The 26,116-nt window shown below is 47.1% G+C and overlaps 1 protein-coding gene across 2 annotated transcripts in view; it reads right to left on the bottom strand.

Annotated features, from left to right (window-relative positions):
* The window catches only part of RIN2 (Ras and Rab interactor 2), a 105,424-nt gene that overhangs the window by 61,621 nt on the left and 17,687 nt on the right, over positions 1-26,116 (bottom strand). For both annotated transcript variants that reach the window (XM_087818890.1, XM_087818892.1), the window contains exon 2: positions 19,924-20,016. In XM_087818890.1, coding sequence (XP_087675016.1) covers positions 19,924-19,980 — 57 coding nt within the window. In that variant the 5' untranslated portion in view covers positions 19,981-20,016. The remainder of the gene's footprint in view (positions 1-19,923; positions 20,017-26,116) is intronic.

Here is a 26,116-nt window from a genome sequence, read left to right as displayed (position 1 = left end):
ATGCTGTAGCTTTTTGCTTCTTGGACCTTCCTCAGATTTGCAAACCCCTACAAACATCGTGCTGCACCATGGCGTCCCTTGAGACCAGGGCTTCCACCAGAGGGGACCCCTAATACCTCCTGAGAGTGGTCATGAGAAAGAAGTCTGGCCCTACACAGCCAGCCCCGGGTCCTTTGTCTGAAGACGGCTTTCCAACGGCCAGAACTTGCTTTGTCTGGTGCACAGAGACTCTGAAGAACCCCACAGTCAGTCCTTGACCAATGACTGATGGGCACTGGGGTACAAATACTCCAGATCCTTCTCTTCTGGATAAGACCACGCTGAGGTGAGATCTACACTGCCCCCAAGAACCTTTTAAGATGGAGCCAAAGTTACCATCAGGGGACTTGGCTTGAAATTGGACCCTTGTCTAGGCTCCTTCTCTGCCCCACGATGGATCTCTCTTTGGAGCACTTCCTAATAACCCATGTTCATAAAAATCTTTGGCTCTGGACCTGTTTCTGGGGAAACTGAGCCACGATGCCCCCCAACCTTCCTGCTTGGCCCTCCTCTTTGACCATTTGAGGTTGATGGTCCTGCCTGTGGGTTATCCCTGGAGCCCGACACTCTCCCGAACAGCCCTCACCTGGATGTCAATCCTACACAGCAGGAATGATGTCTCTGCTCCCCACGCCACCCTGAGCTCAGGGCAGGCCCTGGCATACGTGAGTGACTGAATGAATGAGTGCTCTCCGTCTCCACTTCCTCTTTCTAACTTCCCTGCTCATTTCCTTCTAGACCAGGGGTAAATCAGGACACGGAAGGGGTGGAGCTCCAGCCAGTCCCTTATAACCGTGGCTGGACGTGGGGAAGCAGCTGACATTGGGGCAGCCACTAAAGAGGTACTGCGCAAGGTTCCTCAGTTATTCACCACGAAAAACCACCAACGTGGCTGCACACCCAGAGCGCAGCCTCGCTCTCCTGACCCACGCTTAAGTCTCATTGAGTGGAAGCCGGTGGCTTTAGACACAGTCCCCCCTAATGATTAATTTACAGACTGCCTCTACTGAAATGGGAGGGACCAACTTGGCTCTACCTCGGCAGGCTGGGAAAGGCTGGGTGGACCACGCTGATAAGGCTGCCACCGATTCCGTGCAACTTCTAGAGGCCGGGACTAGTTTTTTTAATGTGTTTTTCTAAACTATATTTGAAATGATCCTGCAGAGCAGACCCTCTGATATAACTTTCAATTTAGTGTCTCCTTGAAAAAATAAAAATAATTTTTAAAAGAGACATATAGTATCTATACTTCAATATACAAAATATGGAAGCAGCTAGTGTGGTATATCTTTCAACAGTCATTGTGCTAAGGTCCTGATTGACCGAGGCCAGTATTGCATTTGATTCTTCAGTGACCTCAGAAGTTATACATATATCACCATGGCTTTGAGTATTAAGGTTAAATAACAGGCCAAGTGAAAGAAGCCCCATGAAGAATGAAGTTCTTCCAAGAGCTGGCACTAATGTTTTCTAAAGCCCTGGTTAGTTTTAAAGTTTGAATTTGCATTTTTTTTCTTTATATTTTTAGAGTATTTATTACACAGCAAGCTCTAGGTCTACAAAGGGGAAAACTCAATGTGCTCGCCCTGGCTGATGTGGCTCAGTTGGCTGAGTGAGCATCCTTCCATGCACTGGGCACATACCTGGGTTTCGGGTTCCATCCCTGGTTGGGGTGTATGCGAGAGGCAGGGGATCGATGTTTCTCTCTCACATTGGTGTTTCTCTCTCTCCCTCTCTCCCTTTCTCTCTCTCTAAAATCAATTTTAAAAAACAGAATAAAAACATAAACAATGTGCTCCATCAAACTTAGGATATGGTCAATTATAATATACACTCTTGTTGTATATACCATCTAGAAAAAAAGAGCCCCCAATTATAATTATACTACACCCTTAACTATAAAACACATGTGATTTCAGAGATGATAAAGTTTGAAAATCAGTGCATCTTAGAATTGAAATGTGCTGATCTGTGTCTTCATGGAGCTCAAGTTGCGGAGGCCTGAGGTTGTTTTGGTCAATTGTTAATGTCCTATTTTGCTGTCTTATTAGTGACAAACATGCTATGTGGGGACTAGCATCTTGGAATTTACAAATGGGGTGACCAGCAGACATTCCAGCCTCCTAGGCTGCACCTGGCATCCTCTCCAGGTGTGACAGGGCTCTGGGGAGACGTTCTGCCATGACAATGGCCGGAAGCCTGGCAAGAGCAGGTTCCTGCACAGTAAGCAGGCACCTCTGCCCTGCGTCCCTGGGAAACACAAAGCCAGGAGCCAATTCCATGGGCAATGGGAGCGAAAACCTGGATGTGATGCCCTTTCAGTCTTTAAGCATTTAGAAGAACTGCAAGGCCAATGCAGTGTGGGTAGGGTCACCACAGAGTTCAAACTGGTCACCCACACCTGGGTTCAGCCATGAAAGGTTCCTACAGTTGAGAAAACTGGGCAAAACTTGAAGCAAAAAAAGTTCACTTTCAAAGTCACAGGTTGGGCACTGCGTAACAAGGCTGAATCACCTGGGGTGTCATTCTGTTCGACTCTTAATCAAAAGGATTAAGGCCCAGACTCTATAAAATTAGATGCAGACCTTGTGGAAGGTTGGTGTTTGTTTGGTAGAAAAGATAACCCCAGAGGTTTGGCTTTATTGCCCTGTACGTCTTTAGCCAGTTTGGTATTAGGTTGAACTGTATGAACTTGCAATGTTGGAAGGTCCAAAATGGTTGAATATCAGCAACATCAAGCCGGTATCTAACGCTGCAAAGTTAGACACACGACACTGGCTACCAGCAGACACTGAAGCTGGTTCGAGACGGGATCCTCTTGTCCACTGGCCACTTACCCGTCTCTGCCACCTGCATTTGACTTTAACTTCCTGTCGATTTCTCCTGGAGACGTTAAGTCGATCTTCGCTACATACCCACTGTGTATCTGTATAAGAATTATGTTTTTCACTTTTTGAAGTTTACTCATATCCCTGAAGAGCTATCCATTCTACAACGCGTGACAACTGTGTCCTTGGCCTTGTGTGTGTGTGTGTGTGTGGGGGGGGGGGGGATGCTTAACCTCTCTGGAATTCATTTTCCTCAAGTATTAGATTAACGATTTCTAACACCTCTTCTGGCTCAAACTGGTTTTTTTTAATCCTCACTTGAGGATATTTTTTCCATTGCTTCTCAGAGAGAGTGGAAGGGAGGGAGAGAGAGACAGAGAGAGAGAAACATCGATGTGAGAGAGACACACTGAATGGCTGCCTCCCACACGCACCCTGATCGGGCCCAGGGATCAAGCCTGCAACCGAGGCACGTGCCCTTGGCCGAAATCGAACCCAGAACCCTTCAGTCCATGGGCCGATGCTCTAACCACTGAGCCAAACCAGCCAGGGTGTGGCTCAAACTTTTGAAGACTGCCAGCTGTCCTTTGCCTTTCCGGAATGCAGTGGCATGAATGTTACAGTCACTCACATTCACTTCCCTTTACCACCTTCAGTTTCCTACTGAACATCTGTGTTCAGTGGGCTTTCCAGAAGCACTGGGGGAGAAATAATGACTCACCCTTTTCTGGAAGTCAATCTGAATGGATATATCAATAATTTAAGTACAAAAACTATTGAATTCAGCATTTCTAATTCTAAGAGTTGACCCAAAGACAGAACCAAATAATGTATAAAAGAATGGTCTTGGTAGTATCATTTATAACAGTGAACAATGAGAAAAGCAATAAATGCTTAACGACAGTGGACTCATCAAAGTGTGGCAGAGCAATATGTGGGAATACTATACAGCCAAGAACACGGTGGTCCTGTTATATATTAATTGATAATGTTCCATACATGCTGTATATCAGTATAGTAAAAAATATAAATATCGTGATATATTATTAGGTGTAAAAAAAGTTGCAAAACAGTATGTATTCTTGGAGCCCATTTATATACATTCATCTATGGATTTATATAATATAACAGAATTACAAACAGAGCCAAATTCTGGATGCATCAGCATTAAGACACTCACAGGGCTCATTTCCAGGTAGAGCAATTAGAAGTGGTACAATATAGGTGATATTCTCTTTCTTCTTTATACTTTTTTATTTTTCTACTAAGCCTTTTTAAAAAGGAACAAATAGCTATGTCTATTTTGGAAAATATAAAAGTAAAAGAATAATTTGATGGGTGGAATTCACATATAGCCTGGAGTTGTCAGCACAGCAATTAGACAGGTTTTCTTCAGGTCTCCTGGGTTTGGCGATAAAAATTTGACTATAGGTGCTTAAATTTACCAAATGGAAGTGCCAGCAATACTTATATCCCTTGGTTGGTGCAGGCTTTGATAAAACAAAGGAAATAAGAGGTTCTGCCGATTATCATAACTGAGCTATTGAATTATGTTCCTCACTCACTAAGGCTACAGCCTTGCCAGTCAGAGCTATAACTCACCTATCCAGTCTACCTTTTTTGGCAAATCTACTCAATTACACTCCAGGGGTTAACTTCTATGTGGATTGACATCACTCTTAACTCCAAAACATCAGTTATATAAGGAAGTTTTCTCTCTCTCTCTCTCTCTTTTTTTTTCTAGTTACAAAAAACAAAGTAAGCTCTAAGCTATAATTTCTCGACTGCGTCTACAAAACTCACTCCAAACGCCTACTAATTTCAAATGCACGGAGACAGTTGGGGTATGTGCTTAAAGCAGCATTTCCTCAAAGGTTTTTCACCCGACACTAGCAGTGCAGGGTGTGAACTTCAGGCATGATTTCAAAAAAAGTATTATTGCTCCAATGCCATTGAAAACATCCAATGAAACTGGGTTAAACATTTGATTAAATTAGGTCACTGTGGGCTCCTTAGGACCTTTTAAGATGCTGGTATGCTGTGTAGTCTCAAGGAGTGTGCAGGATTCCACAGACCTACTGACCTCACGGTTCTCCGTTGATGACCATTCTGGGAGCAGTGTTCCGCAGAAATTCTTGTTGTTTTTTTAAATCCTCACCGGGGGACATGCTTAGAGAGAGGATGGGGGGGGGGGGGGGAGAGAGAGAGAGAGAGAGAGAGAGTGCTTTCCACACATGCTCCAATTGGGGATCAAACTCGAAACCCAGGTATGTGCCCTGACCAGAATCGAACCAGGAACCTTTCAGTGCAGAGAACGACCAACTGAGCAACTCTGACCAGGCCTGCAGAAACTCTTAAAGAAATCCTGACTTAAGGGGATGCTGAATGGCCCCTGGCATGGTAATTGCTGTATTTGTAATTTCAGTTTTCATTTAAATTGTAATTTCAGTTTTAATTAAAAAACACACACACACAAATTAATGGAGTTAGGATTCAAAGGGAAAGGAATTGGAGAGGAGGCAAATATCTACAACTTGCAACATTAAAATGAAAATTTTGAAATAGGCCATTCAAGTTTTTTTTCCTGTAAGTTGAGTATGACAGTGTCCTCTGAGCACATATATTTAGTTTAGGGAAGGAAGAAGGCAGAGGGTATGAAAAGGGAATTTGAATTTTAAAAAAATGTAAAGCTTGGTTCTTTTTAGCCTTGTGAAGACGATCAGTGACTGAGGGGGTGAGAGGCTTTGAAACTACTATAATTCAAAGGGTTAGTTCGGCAGGAGGAGCTGGAGCTCTGACACAGAAGTCGTCGGGCACGCCTGCCAGAACATTCCAGACGGGATCTATGTAGCAGGTGCCGCTGGTGCCTTCCCTGTGGCCCCGGGAGGCCACTGCTCCCTCGCCCTGCGACACTTTCACTGCAAGCCAGGCAGGCTCTGCCCAAGGCCTGTGGCTGCTCGGTGGCTGGAGGAGCTGAGAGGATGGGACTCGGTGCATAGATACCTGGCTGCATTTCCCTTGGAGGGACAACTCGGACCCTCGCTGCACAGTCTGCCAGGGGTCCCCAGCAGGACTGAGCCCCAGCGGCCGCCTTCTCTTCTCTGTCTCACGTCCCTACTCTGCCACCTGAGTTTCCCCGTGATCGCCTCTCAAATAAACGAGTGGCATTCATAGCCTGTCTCTGAATCTGCTTCTGGGGAACCCAATCAGTGTTTTTCTTTTCGCTATAGATTCAGAGCAGGACCCCCCAGGCCACACCCTCCATCTGAGGTAGCCAGGGGCCTCCATTATCCCTCAGGGCCTTTACCCCTCCCTAGAGCTCCCAGGTAATGGATATACAGGGTGCCTTGGGCTCTTCTTGAAACTCTGTTTAGGTTAAGTGCCCAGAATTGGGCGCAGGGCTCTAGTGTGAGTTTGGCCTTGTCTCTCCTTCACACAAACAGAACAAGTTTGATAAAGAGGTTTGCAACCCTCTTTAGCATGAAGAGTAAAATTAACAGAATACTATCCACTAGTGTTTCTCCAACTGGAATGTGCACGCACACCACTTGGGAATCTTGTGGAAATGCAGGTCCTGATTCCTAGGTCTGGGGTAGGGCCTGAGGTTCTGCATTTCTAACACACTCCTCCGCTGAGTGACAGCCCACACATGTGGGCAAGGTTCTAGTGGTCTGTGAGAGCCCTGAGGACAAAACCAATTCTTTTGCATGTCTGTATATCCAGCATTATGTCCAACTGGCTGCAGAGTGGGTGCTGAACATATACTGGTTAATACTTCAATTCACTCATTTTATTCAGCTGCCCAGTTTCAAATAAGGGAACAGCTACTGTTTAGTGAAATGTCGCAAAGAAAAGTCCTTCTGATGGTGGGAAAGTACATATTGGGAAACCAAAGATGTCAGTGCATAGCCTGGGTGCACATGCAAATTTGGAATGTGAGTCACTGTTAGCGCACACTTATTGGAGACCTGCTCCTTTTAGGGTATTGGGCTATGTGGACACCAAAAGAGGTGTAAGATATTGTTGTCCATGTCCCGAAAAAGGCTTGCAATGTGACTGGGAAGGTAAGACAGAGAAAAGGAAACACACGTCTGGTGCGTGGTCAGACAGTAGGCAATAGCACTGATAACTTTAATTTGCTTGGCCTAACTCATTTGATGTCCCAGTAAAGCCCTTCTGATCCTGAGTAGACCACTGTTACTACAGCCAGTCACCTTTCCCAGCCAACACATTTCGTGAGACTCAGTTTAATTTCAGTTCTAGCACACCCTCACCATAGCACACATGCCCACGTGCCTTGTGGGTGATGCATCCCTAATCAGGGATGTTTTAATACTCTTAGTCAGGGCAAGAGAAGGAAGAACATGTTCTTTAAAAACAGAACCCAACCCACATACATTAGCAGCATTACTTGCAATAGCTAAAAGTGGGGAGCAGCCCAAATGCCCATCAGTGGAAGAACAGATAAACAAAATGAAGTATGTACACACAACGGAGTAACAGTCACCCTTAAAAAGGAAGGCAATCCTGACACATGCTGCAACATGAATGAACCCTGAGGACATGCTGAGTCAAACATGCCAGGCACGAAAGGACAAATCTTGTATGATTCCACTTCTATTCCTGAGGTTCCTAAAATAGAGAAATTCATAGATACAGAAAGTAGAAGGGTGGCTGCCAGGGCTGGGTGAGTAAGGAATGAGAACTTAGTGTGTGATGGGGACAGAGTTTCATTCTGGGAAGATGAGGCGTTCTGGAAACGGATGGTGGTGATGGTTGAACGACAATCCGAATGTCCCTAATGCCACAGAATTGTACACTTAAAAATGGTTAGATTTGTAAATTTTATATTGTGTATGTTTTGCCACAATTAAAAACAAACCAGAATCCATAAAAGTCAGAAAACGGGGTACCAGAGGTTATTTTGGGGCCCGTGGGTGTGTGTGTGTTTTACAGATATATGCTATAGAGACAATCTTTGGAGGAGATAATTTGCAATGACTCAGCTCCAGCTTGTAAGCCCTGGGCTCCCCTAAGAAGGTAACAATCATCTGAAGCAAAGTTCAAGAGGGCCCAAAACGTTTGAAAAGGCACAACCTCTCGACAGGATCCGTTCCATGTGCATGACTGAGGGTGACCCTGGGCTAGCAGACTCAGATAGGGCCTCTTTTTTTTTTTCCAAATCCTAACCAGAGGATGTTTTCATTGATTTTTAGAGAGAGAGGGAAGAAGGAAGAGAGAGAGAGAGAGAGAGAAGTCGATCTGCAGCTTCCCATACACACCCGGACTGGGGATCAAACCTGCAACCTAGGTATGTGCCCTGACCCGGAATCAAACCCGCAACCTTGTGCTATTCTTGCAACTCTTCTGTAAATTTGAAAGTAGATGAATAAAAATCACCTCCCCCACTCCCAGGGTGGAAAAAATTAAAACGATGAACAGAGGAATGAAAGGCAGGCTTCAGGGGCCACTTCCCTAATTCCTCCTAGCACATCTCCAAAGCTCACTCTGCACATTCTAATTGTTGGGAAATCTCTCTTTTGGAAAGTTTGGTCAGCTCAGTTCCTTGTCCCCAAAATCTGCATCCATGAGTCCTTAGAATACAAGCCAGAGGAAGCATGTGTCGGGGCCACACCTTTTCCTGCACAAGGCTGCTGGGCTCCAAGGCCTGGCCCTGCCGTGACCCCTGTGCCACCTACCACACCCAGCTGAGCCCCTTCACCAGGACTCCTGTTTAGTGCCCCCGGGGGAGCCAACGCTCAGTGGCCACCAGGCAGGTGAACGGAGTTTACTGCTGAGCCCTGGAACCTCACTGCCCCGGTTGGAAGGCCAGCTTGGGCTCCTGCTACCTGTGGGACCTGCTGGGCGAGACCATAGCTTCGCTGAGCCTCAGTTTCTTCATCTGTAAAAGAGGCGACGATAGCTTGGTGGGAGAATGAAACGAACTAGCTTAAGGAAGTTGCCTGGCACATTCCTGGGCACAGAGCCCCAACCCAAATCAGCCCAGGCCAGCGGTGGGAGGGGCTGCTGAGCATGTGCTGCGGTGCACACATAGGGGTGCACACGGGCACAAAAATGCTCATCTACAAGGGACTCAGTCAGCACACAGCTGTCTCGTTTTGAGAAAGAAAACAGTTTTCATTTCATCATAGAGTTAACTTTTGTTTCACTTGGGAAAAATATAAATTTGTTTTTATTTATGTATTAGCGGTGGTGGTGGGCCAAAATTTTTTAGTATTTGGAAACTCTAAAGGCATTTGATGTGGTCTTGGGGGTAGGGTGAGCGTCGGGTGGAGGAGACAGTGAGAGGGGCTCAAAGGGGAGATTATAAAACAGGCTGCTCTGGTGACAGGTGGATTTGTTTTATGTCCCTTAGTAGGTTACTAGCGAAAACAAGAGCAGGCACGGTGTTCTCTGCCTTTTTTCCTGTCACCCACGCCCCAGGTCCAGCTTCTTCCAATAGCAGATATTTAATAAGTGACCATAAATCTCTCAGAATAGCAGGGACGGTAGAGCGCTAAATTCTGCCTGGAGTAATTTCTGCTTCTCCAATTTGAGCCCGAAAAGCTCTGAATTTTTGAACTTGAAGTCTCAGTAATAGGTGAAGACGTCTTTGGGTTTTCTGAAGTATTCTCAACACTCATTCATTTGCATGCCAGAAACGAGAGACTCATTCCACAGCATTATTCTAGTTACCAGAGAGTTATTTTACCCCTTCCCTTTGATATCCAAAATCTTCCTCATGCATAGAACATAACATAACATTTCTTGCGTGAGTCCTGTCAGGTCTTCAAGTGACAGCAGGACGGGTGTGATGAGTAGAGAAGGGACGGAAGCTGTCCTAACTTCGGGAAAGTCTTAGGAAGTCCAAGTCACATGTCACGAGGAAGGTAAAGAAATACACTTTGCCAGCCAACTCAGCTGCTGGGAGCTACCACTTAAAAGAGTACCTTTCTCTGCAGCAAGTACCATCCATTGTGTCATTTAATCCTCACATGTCCCTGTGTGATAAGACAGGGAGCTTCCGTAATTTTATTTTACAGATGAGGAAACTGAGGCTCTGAGAGTTTCTCTCACATCGAGGATCTGGTAGTTGGTTGTAACAAGGGCTGGCAGCCAGTTCTCAGGCTTATAAACTCATGACCTGTCCGCCAGGATTTCCTCAGGGGGGGCACACAGCTTGGATGCACTAAAAGCAGCACTGGGCTGTATTCATTTGAAAAGACCGATGTGTACACTTCTGGAAAGGCCCCGATGGCTGTCCCCAGGATGAACTGACCAGCTTCATCTCAGACTCCAGGGCTCTCCCGGAGCCCACTGCCCTCCTCCGAGCCCGGCCTTCCTGCGCCTCCGTAACTGCTTTGGCTCCCGGGTGCTTCCTTTCTTCCGCTGACGAATCGGTACGAGGCTGCTCCCGGTGTCCAGCTGAAGGCCTGGCCCGCCAGGGCTTCCAGGGTGTGGAAGTTTCCCTGGCGAGAGCCAGCTGCTTTATTTGGAGCTGCCCCTCCCTTGCTTATGGCCACCCTTCCTGAGGAGGCTCTGACAGCCGCTCGGATGTGTATGTCACAGCAGAGGTCCCTGGTGGCCTCTGCACACACTCACTTTTTTTGTTTGTTTTTGCTTTGTCCAGCTTGACTCACATGGGTTTATCTTGTCTTCTATAAATAAACTAGTTTCAACATTTAAACATAAAGACTATTTTGTGCAAAAAACAGGAGAATAACATTAAAAACCCAAGTTCAAGTCTAAAAGTTCAAAGGTTTCTAGTTTCTTGAAAATTAGAAACACTGGGCTGTCTTGGCAATGCTCCATCTTTATTTTTATTTTTTTAATTTAAAATCATTTTTTATTTTTCAATTACAGTTGTCATCCAATATTATATTAGTTTCAGGCCATTCGTATGGAAAAGCCACTGGAAACAGCCTGGGTGGGCCCGTAGGACGGGTGGAGCGGGGTCTCAGGGAACCTTGACCAGGGCAGGGACAGTGGTGTGAGTTGGGGGAGGGCTCATCAAAGGGACAATGGCCCCTGCCAGCACTTCCATCTGACAGAAAGCTGCCTCTCCAGCGCTCGCCCTGATGCCAGACAGTTCGGTTCCTCCTTGACTATTCCTGGTGCCTTTGGAGCTGCTGCCCCAGTGCTGGAGCTCAGAGCGAGTGAGTCCGTGTAAGTCCGTGTTCAGGCCTTTAAGAGAAACTTCCTGGGACTCGGGAGTCTACGTCTCACTCAGCCACAATCTCCACTGGTTTCTAAAGCCAGAAGTTGTGGGGACTTCTCTTCCTGGCACTGGAACCCTGGGCTGGGGTCCTGGTGTGGGGCTGGGACCCCTCGCTCCTCGGCTGAGATATCCCTCCTGATCCAGCCACAGGTGGGTGTGGGATCAGCCCATTCAGCATCTCTGCCCCTCCTACCAGTCTCTGTGTGGCTTCTTTATATCCTTAGTTGTAGGGCTTCCATTCGGCTAGATTTCAGGTGGTTCTGAATGATGGCTGTTCCGTAGCTTAGTTGTAATTTTTACATGGTTGTGGGAGGAAGCAGGTAATGCGTTTACCTACGCCTCTGTCTTTAGATGGAACATCTGTTCTTCAGTTTGCTACAGTCCTCACCATCCCCTACTGTGCTCCAATACTGAGCCCAAATGTGAGTTGCCATTTATCAGCTTTCCCCTAGGTGGGCTTTACTGGTTTATAGTATCCATCTGACCCTGTAGGCATCTGGGGTTGAGACCTCCACCTCTGGTGTATTCATTCTAGCTATTTCTGACAAACTCTATGAGGCAGGTAGTGTGATTCAGGAAAGTGTGGGCCCTGCCCCCAGAGACCAAGCTCTTACTGACCCTGGCATGCATGTGTTCATTTGTAAACTGGAGACACTGCTACCCACACACGAGACTGTCCCTAAGATTTCAGTGACAAAATGCAATGACCTCCCAAGTCAGTGGGCAGCAAACCTTCTCCACAGAGGAACAGAGAGTCAATATTTTAGGCTTCATGCGCAGTACAGTCTCTGAACCAACTCAGTTCTGTGGTTGTGGGACAGAAGTAACCACAGGCAATACATAAATGAAGGGGTGTGGCTGTGTCCCAATGATAGAAACAGGGGCCTAGCCTGATTTTGGCCTGTGCATCACAGTTTCCTGACTGTCCTAAGTGATCGTCTTGTTCCTTCGGTCACTCCCCTCCAGTCCACTCCACATATTTCAGGTACAGCAGTTATTTCAAATGCACGGGGCAGGCCTGTACAACAAATAAATTACAAGAGTTTGCAATCTCCCTTCCTTCCAGGAAGGAAGACAGCTCTGGCCCAGTGTTTGCTGTGTGGATTCTAAGGAGCAGAGGAGAAAACCAGAAAGCTTGAGACTCCAGACAGGCCAAGACGATCAGCATATAAAGACAAGAAGGTGGGGGGCGAGGCAGGGCAATGGGAGATGACTGCGAGACTTGAGAGACTCAGGCTCCGAAGAAGTTCTGAGAGTGGAGAGGGACATTCATGGAGAGAGTTGCTGGGCACACGGACAAGGTGCAGAGAAAGACAGCAAGCTGGCTGTCAGGGTGCTGGGTGGGAGGCTGACTCTAGTGTCCTTTGAGGGACAACAGGGAAGATCTGAATTTTATTTGGGTCTTCTTGGCCGATGGATTAGAGCCATGGTGGGAACGCCCAGCAAGGCTTGTGAGGGTTGCACATATGTTGGATTGTGTCATTCCATCCTCAAAACCCTTCATGGCTTCCAACTGGGATCTCAACTCCTCACCCAACTGGCATGACTGGCCCCTGCTTCCCTCCCGTCCTTACTTCACGCAGTCCTCCCCCTCAGGGTCCAGTATGCTTCCCACCCTGTTCTTTCAGGGTCCTGGGCATTGTTCCCAGCTTTTGAGTGTGCCTCCCCCTTGCCTGGGAATGCTCTTCTCCTTGACTCTCTCTCCAGAAGAGTTATGCTTAAATGTCACCTCCTCAAGAAGCCCTCCTGAATCATTCACTGGGGTAGCCCCCCGCCCCCATCTTGCAAATTTAGGTTTCTCTATAATTCATTTTCCCCTCACTGCACACTCAATACTCAGGACAGGCACTGACTTATAGGTGCTGAATCATTATATATTGAATAAATGAACAATATATGTATGAGAGACTCATACATGCATTGCACACTTCTTTGTACATTCAGCATGTTTACTGAACCCTTGCTATTAAAGGTCAGGTGAAACCAGGACAGAGGGTGCTAAATACATGCACACACTCGCCTTGCTTTCATTTCTTCTACTTCTGGAGGCCCGCCCCAGAGATAGTTAGAGAGATCTCAGGAATAAATCAGTCCCTAATTTCCATTGCAATCCAGGAACTGTCAACCTCAGCACAGTGGAAATCTGGGGCCAGATCATTTGTTGTGAGACTTGCATCTGCCTTGTAAAAAGCCAGCCAGTCGCACCTCCACCCAATTTGTGACAACCAAAAATATTTCCAGAGAACTAGTGGCCTAGACTGAACTATCTGGCTGTCCTGGACCAGAGCCCAGGTAACCTTCATCTAGGAGACCTCACCCTCTCCACAGACTCAGAAACAAGCCCAGAACCTGGAAGCAGGGTGAGAGAGTGGGGAAGGCTCCTGGCATGTTCCCACCTGGACATAAATAATGGTGAGCTCATAATGAAAGCAAACACTTTGCCAAGGCCACTAGGGAGCAGGTCTGAAACAAGGCAGAACGCGGGCCACTCAGCCCAGAAATGCCCGACGGCCCCGTTCTGCAACACACTGAATGTCGGCTGCTTCTTTACCACTGAGGCCTCTGGCTCCCTTTAGCTCCATCTGTCTCCTAGATGAAAATTATTCAGCTGCTCAATCACTGCACTGCCTTCATTTCCTGATAACGCTCAGCTCCTCCCTCAGGTTGTCAAATAAATCACGGGATGCCCAGTTAAATCTGAATGTCAGATAAACAATGAATAATTTTTTAGTATATGTGTGTCTCAATACTGCATAGTATATACTTAGGCTATACCTGAAATTCAAATTCAGATAGGGGTCCTGTATTTTTATTTGCTAAATCTGCAACCCTTCCATCCTTGGAATTAACCAGCACAGGCCTGAATCCTATAATAAGCCCGACCCAACTCCCACTTACTGAGACCCTCCCCTACATGGTTCTTCTGGAGTGTTCTCCCACTGCAAGCTAGTAAACCTAATTCCGATGAAGTATGTATTATTGCTGGTTTTTTAAAAGAACAATCCCCACTTTTTGAGGCAGGACACTCTGAGAGACAGCCATCTGAAAGGGAGAGCTATGGTTGGCCAGCAGGGGACACACTTGGAGCACCTGTGTGTGGATAAATGGTGACATCAGCTGTTAGAGGCTTAAGGGGGAGATCTTGCTTCTTTCTATCACAGCTGAGTCCCCCTGCCTCTAAGGATCTCCACTGGCGTGTGTGTGTGTGTGCGTGTGTGTGTGCGCGCAAGCACAGACACTTCTGAGTGAGCAAATAAAATGTGGAGATATAGTGGGAAAGCAGACAGCAAAAACAGAACCTCTTATCAAACGGCGGTGATAACACGGAGGCTTACAGAGAATGAGCGACTGAAATCAAAGTACGATGTCTGAACTCACTGGCGAAACCGAGGGTTCTTATGACTTTGGTTAAATTTAGTTTTAAACCCTAGCTCTACGAATCACCTCTTTCTCTCTCTCCACCCCAACCTATCCCCAGGATAATCAGCACCCCCCGTGGCAATAGGAGACAGTAGCCCACTTGACCTAAATCATGTTTCTGCACCTGAGCCCTAAGGTGAAAAATCACCCCATGACTACTTTCCCATGAAACCAGACAGAAGGATGTGGGAAAAGACCTCAGAACTGCCCTCAAGACCTGAAGAAATGATTCATCACCCTCACCCCCCCCCCGCCCCGGCTCCCAGCACGACCCCTAACCCTAACCCATTGTGCCTTCTGATTTTGCTCTATATGATCTGAAACCTACGCAGCATCTGGGAGTCCGGGCTTGAGCATTAGCTCCCTGTTCTCGTGGATGGCACCATTCATAAACAAAATAAGCTACTGCGTTTTATTTCTTCACTGCCATTCTAGGTGCCCAGTGTTCGGCTCGGCCAGCGCTGGGTGGATGACTTCTTTCTGTTTTAAAGCACTGATGCTCACAGCCCAGCTGGGAAGGCGATCTTACTCCATCCTCCAGACAGGGACATGAAGCCAGGTCTAGAATGCAGACATTTCTATGCTTTTTGCATTGTCTTGCTGACTCATTCAAATAGATAGAACAGTGGTTCTTAGACTTGAATCCCCTGGCAGGCTTGTTAAAACAGGCCGCTGGGCCCCACCCCCGGGATGTCTGATTCACTGGTTCTGGGGTGCAATCCAACAATCTATATTTCTAAGAAATTTCTAGGTGACACTGCTGCTGGAAGCTGGCACCACACTTTGAGAACGACTGCTTGAGGCTGGCACCACACTTTGAGAACCACTGCTTGCTAGTAACAAGCTCTTGGCGATGCTAACGCTGCCCACCTAATGATGATTTAATTCTCCGTTTGACTTTCCTAGGTGCTCTTTATATCGCCTTGTAGCACTTTAACCAGTTTTGAGCAGTCTGGAGGCACAGGAGGGCAAGGTCTCTGTAATCAAAACACATTTCTTCCTAGTCAGTTAAAGCCAACTGTTTCCCTGTCCCCAAGGCAAAGGGGGGCTGGAGGCAGGCACTCAGAAAGAAGGAAGAAATCAGAATCGCAGAGTGGATAATTCCCATTGATCCCTTCTGGCATGTTCTCTGCTATAAGAGGATCCTCCTGGGATCAGCAATGTGGCACCAAAAAGACAAAACAAGTCCCTCATGGCAGAGTTCAGAGTTATGAGTTCAAGTTCACTTCCTGGCTCTGCATGGGGCCACAGGTAGGCCTTCACACATAACATTTCTACCACAATTTTATCTTTAGACAAAAGTGAAGGGAGATGCCAGCTCTGCCATGGGAGCTCCACCGTCAGTGGATGAAGTGGGTGCACACCAGCCTGGAAGGGTAAGTGGGAACCCGATGGGGAGAGGTGGAGGGTGAGAGAGAGGGGGCGGGGCGGGCAAAGCGAGGAGGGTGGGCATCAGCAGGTTTGGGCCACGGGAGCAGACCCACGATGGCACAGTGGCAGGACCAGCGGGGGAAGAGCTGAGAAGGTGGAAGTGCAGCCTGAAAGCCCTTGACGGGGAAGAGCGCAGTCCTGGTGCCGGGTCCGGCACGGGGCAGAGTCTGCAGGAAGCAACGTGGATGGGCGGCATGGTTGGGAGAAAGCAAACACGCGAGTTCGGGAGAGCGCAGAGGGAGCAAGCGTCATCCATCGTGCCCACAAATGAAGGAATGAGAGCCTGAGTAGGGAGGTAATGTAGGAAAGGGAGGGAGGGAGGGTGTAGATTTTGGAGACTTGAGGGGTATTTGCCAGCACTGGGCACCTGGATGGGGTGGGGGCGGGGGTGGCTTGGGGGAAGCTGTGGAATCCAGGAAAAGGAAGAATCAAAGATTATTACTCCACTTTACCAGCCTAGATAATGTTTTCCCTGCACAATCTCTTTCACACAACACACTCATGAAATCCGATAGCAATGGGTGTCCGCTGCCATTTCTTGGGAGCAGATCACTTTGGCCGCCTTGCCCAGGGTATCGCCAGCCTCCCCTCGCGTTTTCACAGAGACAGGATAGAGCAGGGAGATGCTGCTTCCCCCAGGTGCTGGAGGAAAAGGAACTGGAAAGGACTGTGGAAAACATGTTTGTCCAGCAGCGTAGGATCTCTGTGGCCAGGGTGCCAGGATGGAATTCTATATGAACAATAACCGTGGGCACTCTCAGTACCCCAGGATGCTCAGGCAGTCTGTGCGTTACCCACGGCTCTGCATCCTGTGATTTATCTGAGTCATTTCCCCGAGCCAGGACGGATGGGAAGCCACAAATCGAGGCTTGCTTCCAGTGGTTAGCAGCTCTGGTCTAAATACACAGAAACTGGATGGGGGAACCTAAGGATGTAAAAGATCAATGATAGCCTTTCAATGATCTGCGCTTTACACAAAATCACAGGAGCCCAAATAACCAAGAAAGGCAGAACGAGCCCGTGGAATTCAGCTGTGAGCCAAGGACATAACCAAGAATTGTCACGCTTCAGTAGCTTGAGTCGCCCCAGAACTTAGCCCTACCCACATCTCCAGATAATAGAGTCAACCTCAGCTCACAAACCAAAGGCCACTTCCTCGGGAAAGATTTCTCGGGCACCCTGCAGTACGTTATAGATTCTCAAAGCCCCTTCGACTTCTCACACGAAGCATTGTTTTCTCTTATGATTTATTTGTATGGGTTCAGGGTCATGATTATTTGATTAAGATCTTTCTTTGCTATCAGGCTGAAAACTCCACTAGGGCAGGGATGACTTCTGGTTTTTCTCTGCCCTGTGCCTAGTACGGAGCCTGGCTGATCAAAAGTTTCAACACTTAAAATATAAAAGCACAAGGGAGTAAAAGAAGGCCCAGCGGGTCCCAAAATGTGACAAATCATCTCAACCACCGAGCTCTAACATTTTAAAAATGAACCTCTAAGGAGTCAATAGTAAATGTGCAAAAGGAAGTTTATTTCATCCCTGCAGATAACTATATGCCTAAATTATGAAATAATTAATAACTAATATTTGTTTATTTAAATTATGATGAATAATATTATTCCATAATAACTAACTATAGCTTGCCATAGTAAAAAATAACCGTCAGACCTTCGAATCTGCAGATTCAATCACCCTTGAATGGAAAACAGTATTTTCCATCCATGGTTGGGAAACCCCTGGATACAAAGGACTGACCATATTTATTGCAAAGAATCCGCATATAAGTGGACCTACGCAGTCCAAACCCCTATTATTCAAGGATCAACTGCAATTATATCATTTCCATGGAGCATCTAACTTAAATAAATTGAAGTTCTGCAAAAACAAAACCAAAAACAAAACAGACTATACCAAGTGAAACAGCGCAGACCACTTGCCTACACTGTCCTCAAGGGCGTTGACTCAGGAGAGAGATGAGTAGAACTTGCCCTCAGCAGGTTTAGGCAGGCCTCTCACTTTCTGCTTGATTCTTTCATAGGACATTGCCCAGAAATATAAATTAACCACCTTTAACTTGCTGTTCAACCGAATTAAAAAAAATAAATAAGATTTTCTTCAGGACTGTAGGAAAAACTGGATCCATCAAGGCCTCCTCCTAAGGAATTTTCCAAGGCAATTTTGTCTATACTCGGTTTTCGCATTTTGCCTTGACTTTAATATCTAACTACTATGTAAGATTCAACCCCACTACACTTCCTGAGCTTAAGGTGGTAATTATGAACTAGCCAGTATTTAGGCTGACGTAGGCAGTGCCTTGAGTTAAGGAGGGGCTGGGTTTTTCCCTCTACCAGGATGAAATAAGTATCTCATCCTAAGACAGAATCCAGGAACCAGAGATGAGTCAGGAGCCTGGCAGGTCTAGCACCTAGTTTATAGGAGACTTGAGGAGCCCCTTGTTTGCTTCATGAGGGTGGATGTTATACAGGTTTGATTCAAATTGAGTAAACTAATTGAGAATTTCAAATGCTAGGTCCACATACCTGAACTATTAGGGCTGAGAATTGAGACCATATATGTCAACATAACTATTTCTTCCAGGATATTCTTGCCTAGGAAGTTGAGGCTGCAAACCAATACATAACGTCGCTGTTTGCTGCAGAAAATTCTTCCAGAACAATCTGTCCTGGCACACTGTTTGCTCACCTGGGAAAACAGCTTGCATATCAACAATAGTTTACTTGCCAGGACCCAAGGCCCTTGTCTTGCTGTGCCCACCAATCCCGAACTACTATGTCACAAACTTTGCTGAAACCTAATCACTTCTCTGCCTTGGCAAATACACCTGAAAGGATGTGAACCTAGACCTCTAAACCCTTCAGATACGCCTTCTGACCTCCCTTTGCTCAGACGCCAACAGGACTGTGTCCTGGGGCTGTCCTCCCCTATCACCGGCAGCTTATGGAACTTAGCTTTCTTTTATCAGCAGGCTCTTCCAATGGAAATTGTTGGGAGCCCTTAACTGACACAGTAGATCAGGTTTGGTCTCTTAGAGGCAGGAAACACTGAAATGAGAGTAAATACATACTTCCAACCCATTAGGTTGGGGAAGTTAGTAAAATGGTCAGCTTTCCTCTGTGATAAAGAGGTCCCTATATCATTCCTCCTTCTGAGGAAAGGTCTGGTGTGTGAGCACCTGCCTATGACAGATTTCAAATGCAAAATTTACCTCCACTTTCCTTCTCTTTTACATGATTCTGTATTTCCCAAATTTTCTACAATCGTTATGCGTTATTTTGAGGGTGGGTAAAAGGACACAGAGCAAAAGCCATAAGAAGGAAATTCATTTCCAAGTGTAAATTAGGAAGGAATACCAAGTCTTAATTTAAAACACACATACACACAGAGTACATAAGACATACATTTAGAGACTTCTCTCTTTAAGCTAGTGAGGTAATTTCATCGCAGTGGCGTCAGTGTGCATACAGAAAAGTTGTACCATTGTAATTATGCCGCCTTGGTGCTCTCTTGCCTGATCATAAGAAACCTCTGGGGAGTTTGATAAAATACACCAGTAAGTAACATTCAGTCAGTCTAGGGTGAGGCCCAGGAATCTGTTGTGTTTTTTTTTAATGAGCACTAAGTGATTCATACAATCAAGCAAAGTGTAAAACACACGACCAAGAGCACTGACTCACTGGAATGCAGAGTCCGGCTTCCACTGTAAAATCATCCAGCTAAAAACGGAAGAACTGGGCAGTGGACAAATAGAGCTCTCCTCAACTTACACAGGGTGGCATCTCTTTGTTCCTGGGTCCCGGGCCTGTCCCGAAGCACTAGCTCACAAACATCCCAACTACTATCAAACCTGGTAAGAGCTCGCAGCTGGGCTCGGGCGAGCTCCCCACGCTGAGCCGGCTCCGAGAGCCAGCTTCCCCTGCAGCTCCCGGCGCAGCCCAGCAAACGATCTCAGCCGAGGCTGCCTTTTACCTTAAAGAAACTTCCTCGCTTGTCCGGACTGCGGGTACCCATGGTCCAAGATGACATTTCCTCCAGTGAGGCTCTATCGTGCGCCTGGGACTCCTGAAGGTAGAGACATTTTTAATGGTTAGTCCAGCCTGTAGGAAATTCCTTTCTAAGCCACAGAACACTCACAACAACAGTCCTGCCAAGATCTTTTTCCGTCAACAACATAGTGCCATTTATTTCCCACCAAAGCCCTTCCATCTCCTTTTAGGCTGATTTCCTGCCTTAGACAGCACAGTTCCTAGACTCTGCCCCACCTCATTGCCCCACCTCCCACTTTTCCAGCTGATGCAGAAGGTCTCTGGGACTCCAGAGAGCATAATGATTGCTTTGTATTTGCTTGACCTCATGCACAAGTCCTAAAGGGACCGATATCAGATGTCACCGTAATCTGCCCCAAAGCTTATGGAGTGAATGTGGCTCATCACTGAGGGGCAGCGGAAGACTGAGGCCTGCATGCCCCAGGAAATCCTGCTGGAATCAGATGAGGCCACCCTTAGTTCTAGAAGCCCGCTCCCCAAGGCAAGGTCAGCACAAGGGCACTGGGAATAAATCCCTCTATTTTCTACTTAGAAATCAAAGATTGAGATGAGATTCCATGTCCCTGTTTACAGAGGTCAAGCTGTGTAAGAAACAGACGTAAACAGCTCCATGATAACCTAAGGTGGGGGTGCACTTTGGACCGTGGAGGAACATTTAAAGACATGACATGATTCTGAATCATAACCATATCTGAGCTTGGAATTTCCCTCATTTGAGCAATAAAGCCCAATAGTCTTCTCTCTTGGTCACAAAGCATTCAGTGTCCACTGGTAAGTAAAACACCCCCCCTCCCCAGACAGCTGGCCTCACCCCCCACCAGTGTGCACTGAGACCTGGGAACGTCCCCAAATCTTCCTTACCCAGCGAGGCTGGACTAGCAGCAGTTATAAAACTGCCCTCCTGCTCTAGATCCTGTCTGCTCACCACACATGCAGAAGGTGTAGCTGTCCTAACCACGGCCACAGGTGGAGGACAATGGAGGAAACGTGTATTCAGTGAAAACATCTCTCGTGACATTAAGATATTAAAAGGGGTTCGGCTATGGGGGTGGAGTGGGAGACACCGAAGCCATGGTCGCCGCGGCCAGTTTGCTGAGGCTATTTCATTATTGGCCAGGGAACAGACAGCCAGCAGCACCAAAGGGACGTTTCAACAAGCAGAAAAGCACGATTACTTTGCAGAGAATTGCATCCCTGCGAAGGAGCAACGCTCTCCAGAGACAGACTCATTGCAGCCCCACAACTGGCCTCTCTGTTCACATCCATAGTGGGCTGCAAAAGCCCATGGGACCCCCTCTAGGAAAAAATAATAATGCAGCACACACCCAGCCCTCCTTCCGAACCTTCACCTATTTTAGTCATTTCTCCACTGCCCAGATGCTTTAAAGGTCCGGAGTGTCTTTCCTGTGTTTCTTTCCACTTGCAGCCCCACTGGACGAAGGCCAGTTTCCAGAAACCTCCTTAGCAGACTGGTGAGCTTTCCACTGCGATTCCGCTGACTCCAGAGGTTCAGGTTCTCAGGCTCAGCAATTTAGTAGAGCCCCAGCTCCAAGGCCTTTGAAGTCCATCACTTATTAACAAAGTCCACAGGTTGGAGCGGCTCCAGGAAGAAAACAGTGCTGTGTTCAGAGCTAAGAGCGAACCGGACCCACTCTGTAACTGTTTTGACCCAGAAGCACAGAAATAAAAAAGGACACTTCTTGAAACCAAGCCTAATGTCTGTAATTCTTTCTCTTTCGGACGTTTTCTCAGCAAGAGACTTGACATGGCACAGCAGTTAAGGAGCGGCTCAAGTGAGAGCCAAGACTGCATTCCCCATCCAGACCTGCATCTCTCTGTTCTGTTCAGAAATTTTTGGTATACAAGCCCTTTCGATGAGCCACGACAGGCAGGGAATTTTGCCTACAGCAACGGAGCAGTTCGGATCTCAGAAGTTTAGCAGCTCAGTAAGCTGCCTGAAAAATGCATGCATGGACTTCAACTCCGGTGGCTGTCAGTGAGACATCCGCTCTGGCTTCCGTGCAGGGCAGGCGGATCCATCACATTTAAGAAGATGAAGGTCACCTCCGGGGGCTCCTTCCAATGTCACTCCGGATGAAGATGTGAGCAGGTGAGAAGAACAGGTGGTACTAGGCAGAAGGACATCCAAGTGGACTACACATCACAGATTATTCTAATTTTTCAAAATATCGTTCTTAAAAGCCCCCAAAGAAGTTTTGGATTACGGTCTTTCCTGTTGTAGCAACAGTTTCCTTCCCAAACCATAACCTCTAACACGTTGGCTCAAGATGGACAGAAATCTAATAGAATCTAAAACGATTACTTTTTCCCACTCCTCCCCCCAGGGCTTACACCAGCAGTTTCATCCCGAAACCACCCCAGTATCAGGCTAGACTAAGAAACAGAAAAAGGTACCGTAGTCTGAGAGGCTGCAAAACTCCTCCAGAGTGAGACACTGGAAACTTGCTCCGTTACTGGTATCCCTGAAGCTGTAAAGCGGATTCTTAAAACATCAGGCCAGCGCATCCAATGGATCTTTCCAGATGCTAGCTAAAAGCTAGCAAAGAAGAAAAAAAAATCCTAATGGGCCTAGAGGACACTGCAAACATTTTGAAGCTGCCAAGTCTCCTCAATAACACCACTGAAGGAATGTAAACGAAGCCGGTCGCTCAGTTGCTTAAGGACAAAGACAGGAAAGTGACTATACCTCACCCTCCAGAAACACCAGGCTCTGCCGCTTCAGACCTAGCTGTGGCTTTCCATGTGGCCCCAAGAACTACTGCCGAGGTGAAGGTCTATCCTGAGATTTCAGCATAAAGGACTCGCTGAGTCACCTGGCCAGGCTCCAGGCGGCCCTGACTGCCGCTGAGCAAGACCGTCCCAGGCTGGCTTTGCAGCCCACTCCGCAGAGCCACTGACGGCAGGCGCGGAGGCTCCGCTGCCTGGCCCCTGGCTGCAGGCTGGCAGGCGGGCAGGGGAACGCCGAGTGCCCACTTGCCAGTTCACCCATCAGTGGATCTGGGCTGAGTCGCTGGCACTCTCCCAGCTTTTGCTCTACCTGGCCACTGGCCAGATCTTGGAAAGATAGGGGGTGTGAGTTGTGTCTTCATCTTTCCTTCCTTTCCCCTTTCCTCCCCTCCGCCCTTGATTTATTGAGTCAAACTCTACCCTTCCTATTTTATTTGCCTGAGATCCCAAGTGCAAACCCACAGGAGAAGCAGCCGTAACTCACATGGGCATCCACCACTCCCAAGTTCAATGTCAAAGAAACGCAGCTCACTCAAGCCATCTCCGAGCTGCTGTGAGAGCTGCCACGAAAGCCCTCTCCTCTCTACCTTTCTCCTTCTTTCTAACAAGACAAAGTGAGCTTCAGTTCTTAGTAAACAAGATCTCGTTATTATAATTACTTTAAGCCAAATTGACTAAAGTCGGAGAAGGTGACTCACCCCTGGGGACCTGTCAGGTCAAGGCCAATCCCAAGAAGTGCACTTCACTTGATGCCTGATGACAGCAGGTCTCTCTCTTTAATGCTTTTTGTCTTTATTAAGAGACGTAGAAGCCAGCGGGGCGGCTCCATGTCTGGATCCAGGGCATGCCTCTGAATATTTTCACAATTTTCTATGTATGACCACAGCTTTTAGAAGTTGGACAGAAAAACTCTATTCCAGGCTCTGGCTTGACAATTCAAGTTACGTGAATGTTTAAGTTTTTCTTTCTTTAAGCATCTTGTATCACTACCCAGAACTGATTTCCACTCAGTCAATAGACTTTTTTTAATTAAAAAACACACAAAAAAACAGATCATGAAAACCATTCAAAAGAGAAACTAATTTGTGGGAAGTAAGAAATCAGAAGCAAAGAACTGTATTCCCAGCCCCTTACTCAACAACTAACTGCGTTTTTAAATAGAATTAGGAACAACGCTCAGCACCTCGATTTTCCCAAGAATAATCAGGAGTAGTGATTTTTTCGCTTGTTTTTAGAAAAGTGCTCAGAGTTAAAACTGTGTTTCTGCTGTTGACAGGATTGGCCTGTAAATGGGGCTAATTCCGGTGGAGGCCCATCTCTCCCCTCTTTGGAAAACTGGCATCTCAGAGACTCTCCCCTCATCCGGGTGGCAGAAGCTCGGCGGTGCCCAAGGACCAAGGTGTGGACACTTCCACCCAGGGCAATGTGCACAGCCTGGACAACAGGTGGGCAGCTCTGCTGGCCAGAAAGTCCTTCTTTCCTTGCCTCTCTTCTCTTACCTCCCACCCAATGCCCTCGTTTTACCCCTAGGTAAAGAGGTGGGTCCCTGTTCCTCCCTTGAGTGGCGGCTTCTCCTGAGCATGGTGTTGGCCTCAGGGCTCGTGTACTCTGCCACCCACAAAGCATTCTCTTTTGGCATTTCAAAAGTGTGTCTTTTTAAAATATTTATCTTAATTGTTGAAAGCATTACAGATGCCCCCCCCCTTTTCCCCTCATTAACCCCCTCCCCGTCCCTCCCCCTCCCCCGAGGCCTTCACCACACTATTGTGTGTGTCTTTTCAAATTTCCTCACTTGAAAGCTCCGCGTGGTGAGCGGTCACACACCCTGCACATGTGACTTCATGCATACAAGGGAGAAGCTTCATAAGCCACGTTGGCCCTTAACCCAAAGGACACCATGGATGGGAAGCCACACACTTCTTCCTCAGGATCTACCTGCCAACCCGAGAGCACTTGAGTTTAGAGCTTTCCGTTCCAAGGCTCTCTGGCCATGATGGTAAAAGGGTCTATATAGGTGGCTGATCTTAATTAGAGACTCGAGGAATACGGTATTACCCTGTGTGTGGTTTACGCTGAGCACGTCTCAGTTCAGACCAGCCGCATTTCAAGTGCTCAGCGGCCGCCTGTGGCTGGTGGTTGCTGTTTTGGACAGCAAAGGCTTACGCTGATTCTAAACCTCCCCCTTTTGCAGATGGGGAAACTGAGGCCCAGGGTGCTGCAGTGCCAGGGCTGGGGTCATCTATAGCAGGGATGAGAGTCAGACCTGGCCTGACTCTCTCACGTGGACCCGCACCCTGGGAGGCCTCCTGAGGGGTCTGCTCTGATCCGTTCCTCCTCCTGTGAGATCCCCAGGAAACCCCATCTGATCTGTGTCCTGGAGGCATCTGGAGCAGATGGTGAAAGGCAAGCATGTGTATCCAAAAAAAGCGCATCACTCCTCCAGAGAGCCACTGTCCCCATGAACTCTTTATTCTTTTAAGATATTTTTGTTTAGTTAACTAACAGCCTATGTCATTAATGGAGCAAAGATTAAGAAAATACACAAAGTCCAAATGGCTACATAAAAATGTCCTGTTTAAGAGGGTAGATCTCATGTTAGGTGCTCTTGCCACAATAAATAAAATAAAAATGTCCTAAGTTAAACTGTCGTGACGACCACCTCTATGAAGGGGGGAAAAGAAAAGGGAGGGACATCATTCCTATGTAATAAACTAGCCTCACAGGGCACAGATTACCTGGAATTTCACGCACTGATTTGTGACTTTTTCATTCATGGTTGATCCTGCATATGTTTCTGTCTTTCCAAACTTTCCCTTTCACCGTTAGGATATTTCCCCATCCCTTTAATCAACAATGTGCTGAAAAATGTTTAACAACTGCCTTTCTGGCGGATGAAAGCCCAAAGTTTTAGCAGTTGCCTATTTTGTGGTGTAAACGCTCCCATCATGGGCAATTTCAAACTACCAAGGTGACACCAACAGGCTTGCAAAATTCATGGGAAGTTATCAACCCGCTCTTGGGAGCAGGGAGGAAGGACTGACCCCCGTTCACCACCGCATTTCCACCCATTCAAACCACGGGGCCTCCAAAGATGCTGCTTTGATTTGTTCTTCATATACCAAAGTAATAAAAGATAATAAAAGATAATAAAAGTAAGAAACTAGATCTCTAGGCTGAAGCCAGAACTTTATCCACAAAACCTCATTATTTGTCCCAGTAAGATGTGAAATATTTCTGGCTGCCGTCTTGACCAAGTTAGACGATGCCGTCGGGGAAACCTGAAGGAAGCTGCGTGTTCAGTCTGTTACTTGAGACTCAGTAGGCTCTATTTCTTCAGAAGTTCAAGATAAGAAAAGATCTTCCTTTAG

Source organism: Miniopterus natalensis, chromosome 7 (genome assembly GCF_054644295.1).
Source record: "Miniopterus natalensis isolate mMinNat1 chromosome 7, mMinNat1.hap1, whole genome shotgun sequence".
Classification (NCBI taxonomy): domain Eukaryota; kingdom Metazoa; phylum Chordata; class Mammalia; order Chiroptera; family Miniopteridae; genus Miniopterus; species Miniopterus natalensis.
Note: the sequence above shows the minus strand (reverse complement) of the source record. Positions and strands in the feature narration are given on the sequence as shown.